At 36.8% G+C, this 13676-nt stretch overlaps 1 protein-coding gene across 30 annotated transcripts in view; it reads left to right on the forward strand.

Moving 5' to 3' along the window:
* LOC117993850 (serine/threonine-protein kinase MARK2-like) overlaps positions 1 to 13676 on the forward strand; it is a 249498-nt gene that overhangs the window by 206170 nt on the left and 29652 nt on the right. For all 30 annotated transcript variants that reach the window (XR_011238172.1, XM_069507114.1, XM_069507108.1 and 27 more), the window contains 8 exons: positions 96 to 244; positions 1273 to 1380; positions 2308 to 2430; positions 3143 to 3278; positions 4067 to 4202; positions 4577 to 4761; positions 9460 to 9572; positions 9927 to 10026. Coding sequence is in view for 29 of the 30 variants with exons in the window: in XM_069507114.1 (XP_069363215.1) it covers positions 96 to 244; positions 1273 to 1380; positions 2308 to 2430; positions 3143 to 3278; positions 4067 to 4202; positions 4577 to 4761; positions 9460 to 9572; positions 9927 to 10026 (1050 nt within the window). In the remaining variant the exon portion in view is untranslated. The remainder of the gene's footprint in view (positions 1 to 95; positions 245 to 1272; positions 1381 to 2307; positions 2431 to 3142; positions 3279 to 4066; positions 4203 to 4576; positions 4762 to 9459; positions 9573 to 9926; positions 10027 to 13676) is intronic.

Below are 13676 nucleotides of genomic sequence, written 5' to 3' on the forward strand. Positions count from 1 at the left end.
GGCATGCGGGTTTTCACATGGTGTTTTCCTTCACCTTAAAGCAAGTGATATTTAATTGCTTAAAAGATATTATAGTATGTAATATGTTCTTCCAGGCAAGTACAAATTGCTGAAGACCATCGGCAAAGGCAACTTCGCGAAGGTGAAACTGGCGAAACATGTCCCCACTGGCAAGGAGGTCGCGATCAAGATCATCGACAAGACTCAGCTCAACCCCAGCTCCTTACAGAAACTCTTCAGAGAGGTAACAAATATCTCATCATTATCACCATCCAAATCGTCTTGCAGTGCAGTTGACAATGCCGCAGGCCATCCGTCTTCGAAGAGAAAGCATAGGATATTTATTTATTTTTATTTAATTTTATTTGGAAAAGCAACAGCTTAAATTAACATATTATAATCTTAAAAACTAAATAACTAGAAGCTAATAATAGGTTCTCACAGGTAGACACAAAGTTAATTATAATTTATAATTAATTTAGCTGAGACTCACGGAGTTTTCCCGCTGGGGAAGTTGTCTCTAATCACGCCAATCTGTCCTCCAACTAATCTGCTCATAGTACACCGACTGATCGCATGATAAGACACAACAACAACATAAAAATCAACCTGTCGTTACCACCAGCAATGACACTTCTCTCAAAACAAGAAGGGTGTAGGCCATAGGTACATCATCCTGGCCAAAAACTTAGAAGACCTATGAAAAATTTCAATCAAAGCCAAAATTCTTCGAAAAATAACCTGTTTTGATACCTAATAAAAGGATAAATTATATCCTTTAACATTTGCTTATTTTTAGGGTTCAGTACCCGAAAGGTACCGACGGGAACCTATTAGGTACTAAGCCTCTGCTGTTCGTCCGTCCGTCTGACAGATTTCGTGAACCGTAAGGGCGGTTACGCACACATCCGATCCGAGTCCGTAAAAATACGTTAAAAATAAAATAAAAATGCGTATGGTAGCTTATGGCACATGACTTATATATTTTTTATATCCGTATTTTCACGGATTCGGATCGAATGAGTGCGTGATCGCTCTTATAGTTAGAGAGTTGAAATTTTCACAGTATGTAGGTATACTTTCTATTGCCGTTATAACAAAAAATAAAAAGTTTCAAAATGGTCGCCATGAAAAATTAAAAATTATTGTACGATGGTACGGAACCCTTCGTGTGCGAGTCCCACTCGCACATGACCGGTTTTTATTCTTGTTTTTAGGCGTTAAAATATATTACATTCAGGTTTTTTGAATATTATATCGTTTGTGTTGCAGGTGCGGATAATGAAAATGCTGGACCATCCCAACATCGTGAAGCTGTTCCAGGTCATCGAGACGGAGAAGACACTGTACCTAGTTATGGAGTACGCGTCCGGTGGCGAGGTGCGTATTTTATCGTTTTGCAGTATATGGATAGTACGATAGCAGTACGATGGTAGTAGTGGGGGGATACGCGATCGCATTGTCGATCGTGATCGATATTTGATCCGGATATCTTTAAAACCAGAGTGAATAGGCATCTTCTTAACGTGTCCCATCTTGGGCCACATCATCACTTTCCATCAGGTGTGCTGTGCTTGTGGTCAAGCGTGTGTCTATGATGAATTAAAAAATGTGTTACTTGCCCGACCCGATCACCGTATCCGTATCGCCGACACGTATCACGATTGCATTATCGACGGGTTTGATACGCAACCATGATACGCAATCATGATACGCAGTCTCGCCACGCCGGCCGCTCTGCATCAACCATTATTACAATCGCCATCGTTTGTGATTGGCTAAATTTATGGTATACTTGTTGCAACAACGCATTCTAGCCAATAGTGAGCGAGCGTCAACCAATCAGAGGTGATTGCGGTCGTTATACAATACACTGTGGTTGTGGCTGTGTCATCGATCTCCTGATATAATACGCGATATATAATAATATAATAGCCCATTCTATGTCGAGTCTGTCTTTGTGCATGTTACTATGCGTGCGTCGCATTGCAACGCATGTCAGGCATCAGATAATCTAAATATATAAAAGGAAAAGGTGACTGACTGCTGACTGACTGACTGATCTATCAACGCACAGCTCAAACTACTGGACGGATCGGGCTCAAATTTGGCATGCAGATAGCTATTATGACGTAGGCATCCGAAAGAAAAGATTTTTCAAAATTCAACGCCTGAAGGGGTGAAATGGGGTTTGAAATTTGTGTAGTCCACGCGGATGAAGTCGCGAGCATAAGCTAGTTTCTTGTAAAAATAACTATTTTGATTACATTTTTATACTTATTCATTATATTTTTTGTATATTTACAGGTGTTTGACTACCTAGTGCTACACGGGCGCATGAAAGAGAAAGAGGCGCGAGCCAAGTTCCGACAAATAGTGTCAGCGGTGCAGTACTGTCATCAGAAGAGGATTATACACAGGGATCTCAAGGTAAACAATATTTGTTACTTACCTATCACTAACCATATTATAAACTAGATGATGTTGAAATGTGAAAAAATGAACTCTGCTTTTCCGGGATAAAAAGCTGCCTATGCCCTTCGCCGGGATGTAAGCTAACCCTGTACCTAATTTCATCAAAATCTGTTAAACTGTTTACCCGTGAAAAGCTAGCAGACAGACAGACAGACGGACGGACACACTTTCGCATTTATAACATTAGTATTAGTATGGATTAATATGGATGGTATGGATTATGAGAGATAAATTTTGTGAGTTTGGATGGGGGTAATCTCCGGAACTAATGAGCCGAATCTGAAAATTCATTCCTGATAGATAGCTACATTATCCACGAATGCTACATATTATAGGCTAGAAATGACGCGAAAAGTCGTGGGGAAAAAGCTATAATACATAAAATTTCATATACTGCAATGGCGCCGATTCTGTTGTCTCTTTTTAAACTAAATTTAAAGTATCTGCATCTTTTTCTTTGCTAAAACAGGACGGAACATGAATATTACATTTAAAGACTTTCAGTGCACGCTACAAATTTAAACAATAGGCTCGCGACTGGCAGCTAAAGTCACGCGGTTTGACAGCTCTTAAATTAAATTTAAAACTGTCAAACTCTGTCTGTCCTTTTCATATTACATTAGTAAGAAGAGGATGCGAGTACCAATGTATTGTTTTCCAATTTCAGGCGGAAAACCTCCTACTAGACGGCGAGATGAACATAAAGATTGCGGATTTCGGGTTTTCAAACGAGTTCACTCCGGGCGCTAAACTAGACACCTTCTGTGGCTCACCGCCTTACGCCGCTCCTGAGTTGTTTCAAGGTAAATTGCACTTCCACTCATCGCTGGTCCACTAAATAGCACGGGTCACCTCTCAGAATGAGAAGGGTTTAGGCCATAGTCTACTACGCTGGCCCAGTGCGGATTGACAGACTTTACACAGATTTGAGAACATTATGGAGAACTCTGCAGGTTTTCTCATGATTTTACACTTGTCTTGTTATCATCATCATCATTTTCGACGTCGTCAACCGTCGTCCACTGCTGGTTGGCTGGGACTTCCACACGCCACGGTCTTGCGCCGCCGGAATTCAACGGCTCCCTGCGACTCGTCTGATGTCGCCCCACTAGACCCCCAATAGGTGGATGGACGAATTCCAAGTAATAATAAACAAATATAATATATAATATAGTACGAATGAGGTCGATGAACTTTGTCAGCCCTAGCACAGACTACGGTCTTTTTGGCCTGCAAACTGCCAACACCAGTCTCGGCTGTTTATCTAGTGCTTTGGTCTAAAAGTGTGGTGTAAATTGTTCACTTTTCGTTTTGTCAAAATAAAAAATAAATACAAATAAAAATGTATAATATATAGATAATAAAATTTTAAAAATGGCTGCCATTAAAATTGAAGTTTTATTTCTTGTACGATGGTATGGAACCCTTCGCGTGCGAGTCCGACTTGCATTTGACCAATTTTTTAAAAGTTATTATGAAAGTTGTATGTTCTTCTTTTACATGTTTCTTTTTGTGTTTTTTTTTTTTTGGTGTACAATAAAGAATATTAAACTAAAAAAAAAAGTATATGACAAATTGTGTTGCATTCCAGGCAAGAAATACGACGGTCCCGAGGTAGACGTATGGTCATTGGGTGTTATTCTGTATACATTAGTATCGGGATCGCTGCCCTTCGACGGATCTACGCTGCGGGAGTTGAGAGAACGGGTGCTCAGAGGGAAATACAGGTTCGTATTTAGCAATTCCATCGTTTTGCGCATCATACTAAATTTGAAAAACTAGTATGTAACCACTTGAAACAGTGAAGAACTAGCAAAAAGAACTGGACTAGTCCTCTTTCAACTTATCTTAACTTGCGTTGATCTAGTTACGTCACATCCACCCACCATCACATTCTGGACCTGTCTGACAGTTTGGTTGGACCAATATGATGAATATGGGCCTATGTGATTCAATGCGATCTCATCACTGCCTGAACTCATCATCATCATTAAATCATCGTCATGCCGGCCCACTACTGAGCACGGGTCTCCTCTTAGGAAGAACCTCTTAATTGATTGATTGATAGCTTTGAATCATACTTTTTCCCATTTTTTTCCAGAATACCTTTCTACATGTCAACAGACTGCGAGAATCTACTCAAAAAGTTCCTCGTTTTAAATCCGGCAAAGCGAGCCTCACTCGAAAGCATCATGCGCGACAAATGGATGAACACGGGCTACGAAGACGACGAACTCAGACCATATGTCGAGCCGCAACAAGACTTCAAGGATCATAAACGGATAGGTGAGTGGTCTGAACACACCCAACTCTTCAAAATATACTCATTCCAGGTATAGCTCTCTTCATCGCCCGCTGAGTTGGGTGAAAAGGACCTGGGAACATTGAATTGTCAGCAAATTTTCTGTCTGAGACTTCACCGATGTGTGACGGCTACGGCCATACTGATAAGAATGAGGCACATTTTTTGGGGTAACTAAAAACTTTTTAAGATCATTATTAGGAACTGCGTTCAGCCTATTCTAAAAGTCCTCATGCTGAAACCTGCAAAGCGAGCTTCACTCGAAAGCGACAAGTGACAACTAATACGCAACAAATAATTGAACACGGGCTATGAAGACGACGAACTCACACCATACGTCCAGCCGACCTTTTTAGGATTATTAGGTACTGCGTAAAAGCCTATCCTAAAAGTTCCTCATGCTGAAACTCTCGAGAGCATTATGATAAGTAGATGAATACAGGCTATGACTACGAACTCAGACCATACGTCCAGCTACAATAGGACTTCAACCATCACAAGCAGATAGGTGAGTGAATGTAGTCTGTAGCTGTACACACGCAACTCCTCAAAACATATCCATTACGGGGTTATCTCTGTCAGTTTTGGTGAAAAGGACCAAGGAAAGGAATAAAATCTTCAGTCTGAGGCTGCATCGTCATTTATGATCAGGTGAGATGGCTATAGATGATAGGCTCAGTAAGATGAGGAACTGTTTGTCATCATCATCATGATCAACCCATCACCGGCTCACTACAGAGCACAGGTCTCCTCTCAGAGTGAGAAGGGTTTTGGCCATAGTCTACCACGCTGGCCAAGTGCGGATTGGCAGACTTCACACACCTTTGAGAATATTATGGAGAACTCTCAGGCATGCAGGTTTCCTCATGATGTTTTCCTTGTTGTTTGTAAGAGTAAGAAACTTTTTTGGGGTCACTAAGATTTTTCTAAAGATAATTATTTAGGAACGGCGTAAAAGACTTCAAAAAGTTCCTCATGTTGAACCCGATAAACTGCCCCTCCCTCGACAAAATCATAAGTCCAAGGTTTTTTAACCTGTTTGCGTCCACTGCTGGACGTAGGCATTCCCGAAAGCTTCAGCTCTATACTTCATCAGTCATACGTCAATAGTCTTTAGTCTTTATTGTACCAACAAATGGAAGACTTGATGCCACTTCCCAAAGTCGGATATAAGAGAAATTTATGAAAGTAGGTCTAATCTACTGTGATACTTCAAGACACTGCCGGTGATCAAAATGATTAAAGTGGGTAGATTATGTATTAAATAGTTAATGGCGATATAATAGTTACAGCTACATAGTATTGCGCTAAGCAATCACTATTGTTAGTATGCACGCTTACATCGTAATATAATCGAAACAATCATAATAGTTCATTGTATTTTGTATCGATAATGGTTTTTCAGTCATCAAAAAATTCTTGACTTGTTATTTGGTGATGAAATGGTAGCATTATTGATATAATACTAACTTTGGGTTTTTACGTAAAATTTTTGTAATACGCTAATTTTAAGCTTGTACCCTGAAATTTAGAGATTTGAACCATGGTAATTTCCAATGTTTTTATTTTTCTACCAATTTGGTATGGAATTTTTGTTTCGAAAGTTGGTAACCCCCGTTTGTGTTGCTGTTTTATATGGTAAGCTTTATAATTGGAGTATGTCTTTATTCCATGCTAACCGCTACACAGCGCAAGTTGGTATGTGTCCGTAACGATATTGGTACAGAAATGTTTTGTTTCAATGTTTTCAAAAAAATTTGTTTTTTTTTAGATTAGTGTTTGTACTATTTTTTTTGGAAATTCAAAAACGCCTTTTATTGGCATTGATTTGAGAAGTTATATAATAAAAAATTCCAATTTTAAGTTATTTTTAGTAAAAAAATTGACACTACTAAGCTGCAATAAATAAATTCTGCAGTTTTAACTTCTTACATAAAGGAAATCCTACTTCTGATAAAAATATAGATTGAAAAAAACTGATGGTATTTAATTTTTTTTTTTAAAGTGTTATGAAGTAGTTTTTGTTTCATTTAATTAGAAAACAATAAAAGTAATTCTTTTTATATTCCATGCGTCCCGCGAACCGGTACACAGCTCAAGTCGGTACGTGACCGTTACGCGGTACTAATGTTATTTCAATATCGATGGTATTTTGTACTATTTACGTTAATGTAGGATTCTGTCTTGTTGTTGTAGTAGTTCTGTTTCACGATGACCGCTCACCCTTGGTTGTAGTAGTGATCTAGTACAAACTAGTGGCTGAGATCTGTAGAGCACACTTTGACTTTGCTCAGACTTAAGATTGAGTTAAAACGAGACAGATTTATGTGAGTGATATAGCTGTCTCATTTTAACTCTGTCTTAAGTTTAAGCAAAGTCAGAGTGCGCTCTATAGATTTCACCCTGAGTGCCACTGTGACTCACAGTATTACAATGTGTACGTGTGCACGCATATAAACATTGCCAAATGGTCTCGTGAATCAGAACAAAACATACGCTTACCGTTTTTTATTTCGTTAAAGCATTTTTCTTAGGAACTTGATTAGCAAGCCTCTCGGTCGCACGAGCTCGATGCTGTGAAGACAAAATGTATGGCGCTCTATGAAACGAAATAGAACAAGCGCTCGCCTCTATAGAACGCCATAGATTTTGTTTTCACAGCGTCGTGTCCGTGCGCCCGGAGCTCTTACTACATCACGTGAACAATTAAAAAAATATATCTTTTCAATATTTTGGAATTTTAATGTTTTCTCAACTTCTGCTATTTTGATATTATAACGATCCACAGATCTATTTTAAAAATGATTTAACTTGACTGAAAACAAGTTTTGTCAGCTTATTTTGACATACCTGCCTGCTAATAAAAAGTGATACGAATTAGAAAATTTTTGTACAATATGGTAGGTTTTTCACAAATCAAAAAACCTTGGTTCTGTAATGTACACAGTTTTGTAGAGATTTTTTGTTAATACCTAAGATTTTATCCTAAATTCTAAACGAGACCTTTCAATGAGACAGAATTCATTAACGACGCATGCTTATTGTCGTGAAATTTTACCCATTTGAGTTACCAATTAGGTATTAGATCGATAAATCATTTTTAGTATTTTATTTTTCCTTGTTTTCAGTTTTTGCACATTTATAGTACGTTTCTGGTAGTTTTTATAGGTTTTAGGTAAACATTAACGATAAAATGTTATTTTATCTGAAATATTTGTACAGGCTGACTGAACGCATGGTACTACCTACTTCGTACTTAGTTCAATAGGATTACCTTATAAACTTTTTGTATCTGACAACACCCAGATAGGTAACTGAGTTATTTTACCTATGTTTATACTATAGAGATTGTTTATGAGATGTTAGATTTTATTTCGAAAAGTGTTTTAGTTCTTGCATGAACTGTTGTATTATTACTATGTTAATAAATTACATAAATGATGAGTTTTTAGAGATCTATCTCTCCTGTAATTGAAATCAATGTGGCTAATTCCTCTGTACATAATCTCTGAACCAAATTAAAGTGGCAGGTATAAATCTAGTGCTATCCTTTTCCGTTGGGGGATTTATGAAAGGAATAGCAATACATTGGGAACTGCCATTTTAGTGTAGAGGTTTTGTACAAATAAATTAGCCACTTTCTCTTCCTAAATGCGAAAACCACGGAAATTCATACTCTCTAATGGATTAGAGAACAAAATATCTTAGGTGTCCCGTTCTAAAAACTCATCATGTATAGGATTATAAGATTTATTACCATTCCTTAAAGCCCTGGTCACACTCTAAGCAGCATACTGAAAGTGAAGCGTTAGGGTCGATTCACATTGGCAGCGAATTGAGGTGAATTTTCAAAACTATACACAGCGTATTGACCACTATGCAAAGTACCGATTTATGCCGAGAAAAAAATTCGCTCGCAAATCCGCAATTTTGTTTGATCAAGCAATTTGTGCTTTACTCGGTTGGAGATGATGACGGTTAATGTGCTGTGTACAAGTATAGAAATTCGATTTGATTCGCTGCCAACGGTATGACTCTTACGGTAGCGTCTCCAATGCCCCTTGAAGCTCATATTGCATTTGCAACTTTAGAGCAACGATGCTGCGCTTCGCAGTTTGACGTGCGACGTGCAGTTTCTTCCATTATATTACTCTGTGATTGAAATCGACACGATATACTTTGATCATGATAACAATATGTACTGTTAAAGTAACCTCTATAGAACTCTGCCTGGGAACTACTGCTGTGTCTGACCAAGGCTTCGATCGTTAACTTAAAAGATTTGCAGTCCCGTTACAAAATCACAGTACAGTGCGACACGGCTGTCTTGGCACTTGAATGACATTGACAGGGGGGCGCTGTTGGAGAACAAAGGCATAGAATATTCAAATAAGAACATAGCGTACACTTGACGGCAAAGTTAGTCCCAATTTTAGCCACGCGCCAAGATAACCTTGTCGCAATGTATTGTTTCATATGTATAGATAAGTGCATAATCAGAAGTGAGCATTATTCACGGGCACTTTGACAACTGACCGCATATCTTGTCGATTAATGATCGAAGGACCAAGTGTTAAAATATTTGTTATCCCTAGAAACTGTTATAATTTATTGACCCCTCAATGCCCCCGCACTAGAAGGGTTCTATACTGTTGTACTAACTGACTGGTGTACGTTTTCAGAGGCGCTCGTATGCTTGGGCTACAACCGACAAGAGATCGAGTACTCGCTTGCAGAGGCGAAGTACGATGACGTATTCGCCACTTACCTGCTTTTAGGAAGGAAAAGTACTGATGTGAGTTATAGTTATAGGCCATTATTTAATTTTCAAGATAGGTGTGTGTTTGAATACTATTATTACGCATAGTTAAAACGGTTAGAAGGTGTCTATTTATTCTTGCCTTGAAGATACTCAAGTTATACGTGGATATGTCGGAAGGGCGTTCCACACCTCGTTTTTCAAGACATAATTATAACCCGGGTATTAGGCTATTGATATTATTGGTAGGAATACGGGTCCTGGAAAGCGTTTCTTTTGTTATTTTCTTTCTTCTTCGTTTGTTTACTTTTAACTTGATCAATGAGTAACATAATATTTTGGAATGGTTATAAGTGTATTGTCAGTAAATATTTGTGGTTTACTTTATAGCCCGAATCGGACGGCAGCCGGTCAGGATCGTCTCTGTCGCTTCGAAACGCAGCCGCGCCTGGTCAGCCGCAGCCGGCCAGCCAAGGGAACGCGCATGCCGGTGAGTGGTCACACTCCACACTCCGACACTCACAAAATATACAAATTCAACATAATATTGTATTTTATAAAACGTACATACCACGATTAATTAGGCGTTTTTTTAACTGTTAAAAAATCGACTAACTAAACGTGGTATCTACCCGTTTTATACAACACAATATGTCGTTTAAACCACAAAATTCACATCCATATACAACGCCTATAGTAATCTTTGTTACTTGAAAATGAAACATGTTTCGTAATTTTACTACTTACACATGCAAGTTCACATTTATATTACTAAATAAATAAATAAATAATCTTTTATTTCAGACCATAGTAGGGTCCATATTAAATTAACAAACATTATATTTACTAGAGTTAGTGAGTTAGTAACAATATTTCCTTATAGTTAAGCCTACAGTACCTACCTTCAACAACTGACAATCAAAAAATACACAGTGGTAGGCTATGATTTTGTACAGAGAATTTCAAAATTACCCCTGAAATTCACTGCTACACTTACTTATTCTTGACATATACCAACATATAAACAGAAACAGATACAATTGTCTCTTGAAATTATTATTAATTCTTACATTTCTACATTACCTTCATAATACCTACGCATTACTCAATCATAATATACACTTTTCAAAACATACTAGTTTAAGAATTCATATTATTTTTTAAGTTTTACTTTTTGGGGCATATTTATTTATGAGCTATGTTAAGTAGGCTTAGGAAATCAATTTATTAATCAATAATATTGATCGATGCTTAAGAGTTGTATTCAACAGAGAACAAATAATTTAAAAAATCATTTTACCCTATCTAGATTTAAAAATTTCATAATTCTGTTATATACGTAGCGATCATATATTTATTAATGTTATTGTACTTTGTTAGTTTTTTAGATTTGCTAAACAATTTTTATATTGGCTACTAATTATTGGGAAATATTAATATTGATTTTTACACAAAAATTTACCTTAAATTTAACACTTTCAAAATTCTAATTAACATAACATTTACTAAACATCAGTTTAACTCTTTACATTTTGTTCTCTTATGGATACATGTCAAAATTAATCAGTAATAAAGCTTAGGTTATAGTAAAAAAGAGATAATTTATTATTGGGAGAGCTTAGCTTTATTCTAACCGGATATCCTTGACATCTTTTACATAATATTTAGTATGTTATAAAAATAATAATCATTTGAGGTCCATTTGTTATTGTCTATGAATTGGAATCAAAATCAATTGTAAAAATTAACCTCTTAATCCTCCTACACTCAAAAAGAACACAAATTCAAGATTATTTACAAAAGAAACCCAGAATAAGCTCAGCAGATTATTAAAAAAAACCGGCCAAGTGCGACTCAGGCTCGCGCAATGAGGGTTCCGTACTACAGTCGTATTTTTCGACATTTTGCACGATAATTCAAAAACTATGATGCATAAAAATAAATAAAAATCTGTTTTAGAATGTACAGGTGAAGACCTTTCATATGATACCTCACTTGATATAGTTATCCCACTTCGAAAGTTGAAAATTCTTATTATTAGTTCATGACCACAATTTAATTTTTTTTGTGTGATCTAACCCTAAATTCACGGTTTTCAGATTTTTCCCCAAATGTCAGCTATAAGATCTACCTGCCTGCTAAATTTCATGATTCTAGGTCAACGGGAAGTACCCTGTAGGGTTCTTGACAGATAGACGGACAGACAGACAGATAGACAACAAAGTGATCCTATAATGGTTCCGTTTTTCCTTTTGAGGTACGGAACCCTAAAATTATTTAAAAATTTGTTTTCCGTTGAAAAATATTTACGTTAATTCTTAACCTATAGAGTTTCATGATTACCCCTGAGTTAATTTCTAAATATAATATTAAAAAAGTTAACTGTTGATTTTAATTTACAACTTTAAAATTGGGGTGATTCTGAGAACATGGGGTAAAATTATTACTACACCAGATTAATTTTCTGTCATTAAAATTGCGTAAAATGAAGAGTTGATTTTATTTTGGCACGTTTTTAATGAACTTAAAAATTGATGGGGTAACTTGGAATATTTGGTATTTCAATGTTACCCCACATTAATTTTCTATTATTAAAATTGAATTATATGAAGTGTTGATATTGTAGTGGCAATTTTTTTATCCAAGTAACAAAAAGAGAAGTTTCTTGACGCGTATTTTGATTCCAAGTCATAGTACCTATTGCTTTTTTATTTTTACTGTATATTTGTGTGCTTAAAGTGACGTACACCCAACGCAACTATACTGCTCCCGTGGACGTCTTTCTTTGTCCTGTTAATGTTATACTTTGTCTCGATCAGTGTGTCTGTTCATTTGTCATCTATTCTATTAGATTTCCGATTTCAAACCTTTATTCTACATGACTACTATTTTTTTATTAGAGCTACATTAAGTTTTGCTAACGTTTATTAGGTAATTTCTGCGTAAATTGTATGCCAAATTTTATAAATTACACACGGCGTAACCGCTCTGCAATCTGCATACCTATTCCGTATCTCATTGGATGTGTAATTTAGTTGTATACAAAAGGAACTCCAATCCATAACATTAACTAATTCGTTATGGCTAACTTTATAGTACGTTGGCTAGAGATATATGTAATGTACAATTTGCCATCCTAAAATTTTACGCAAAAGCTTCCGAGTAAACGTTAGCAAAATTTTGTGATTGAAATGAAATATGTGATTTTAGCCTTTCCGTCCCCTCTAACAAAAATGCCCTAATTACTACTGTTGTAATAAATAAGCGGCGATAGTCTAGTGGTTGAAACATCAGTCTCCTATGACGGGAGTCCGCAAATACACACCTCTATCTTTTCGGAGTTATTTGCGTTTTAATCAATTAAATATCAGTTACTTTAACGGTGAAAGAAAACATCGTGAGGAAACCGCATGCCTGAGAGTTCTCCATAACGTTCTCAAAAGTGTATGAAATCTGGTTCACCTAAGAGGAGATCCGCTCAGTAGTGGACCGATGATAGTTTGAAATGAATAATAACAATTATCAATTGTCTAAATATGTGATATTTTTGCTAAAAGTAGTTGAGCCATTGTGGAAGGGTCAACCAATCCGAAGGATTGCAATTGTAGCTGTTAGAGTTTTGTGCTAGAAGGGCAGACAGGTGTTATGATGTTAATACGAAAACGTTGCATTCAATTTTCTCTTCGGAAACCTTTTGGCATGTTTTTCGATGTAAGTGATATATGGACGTAAGTAGTTGCACCGTCAGTTGGTTTGAGGGGCGTATAGTAGCGCAGGGTGTACGACGTACGTTTGGAGCGGTATAGTATCGCGGGCGTGGGGTGCCCTAATAACCACCGATGCGATGGACTTCTGACGTGAGATTCTTGTGTAACGCGTAAAATTTAACTCCTCACGCGCCATTTTAACTTCATTTGTCAAATTTCATGTTAAAAGTACGATTTTAGTCCTTATTTTAAAGGTGAACCCATACTTTTGACATGACAGTTGACCCATAAAGTTAAAATGGTGCGTGAGGAGTCTTTTTGTACAGCATATATAGGAGTGATTGACTTCAATATAGTGCGTAAATTTTGAGATAGGACTCACCATATTTGCTCTTTGTGTCCACTGTCATATCAAAGTACGATTTAGTACGAT

Source organism: Maniola hyperantus, chromosome 25, assembly GCF_902806685.2.
Source record: "Maniola hyperantus chromosome 25, iAphHyp1.2, whole genome shotgun sequence".
Taxonomy (NCBI): domain Eukaryota; kingdom Metazoa; phylum Arthropoda; class Insecta; order Lepidoptera; family Nymphalidae; genus Maniola; species Maniola hyperantus.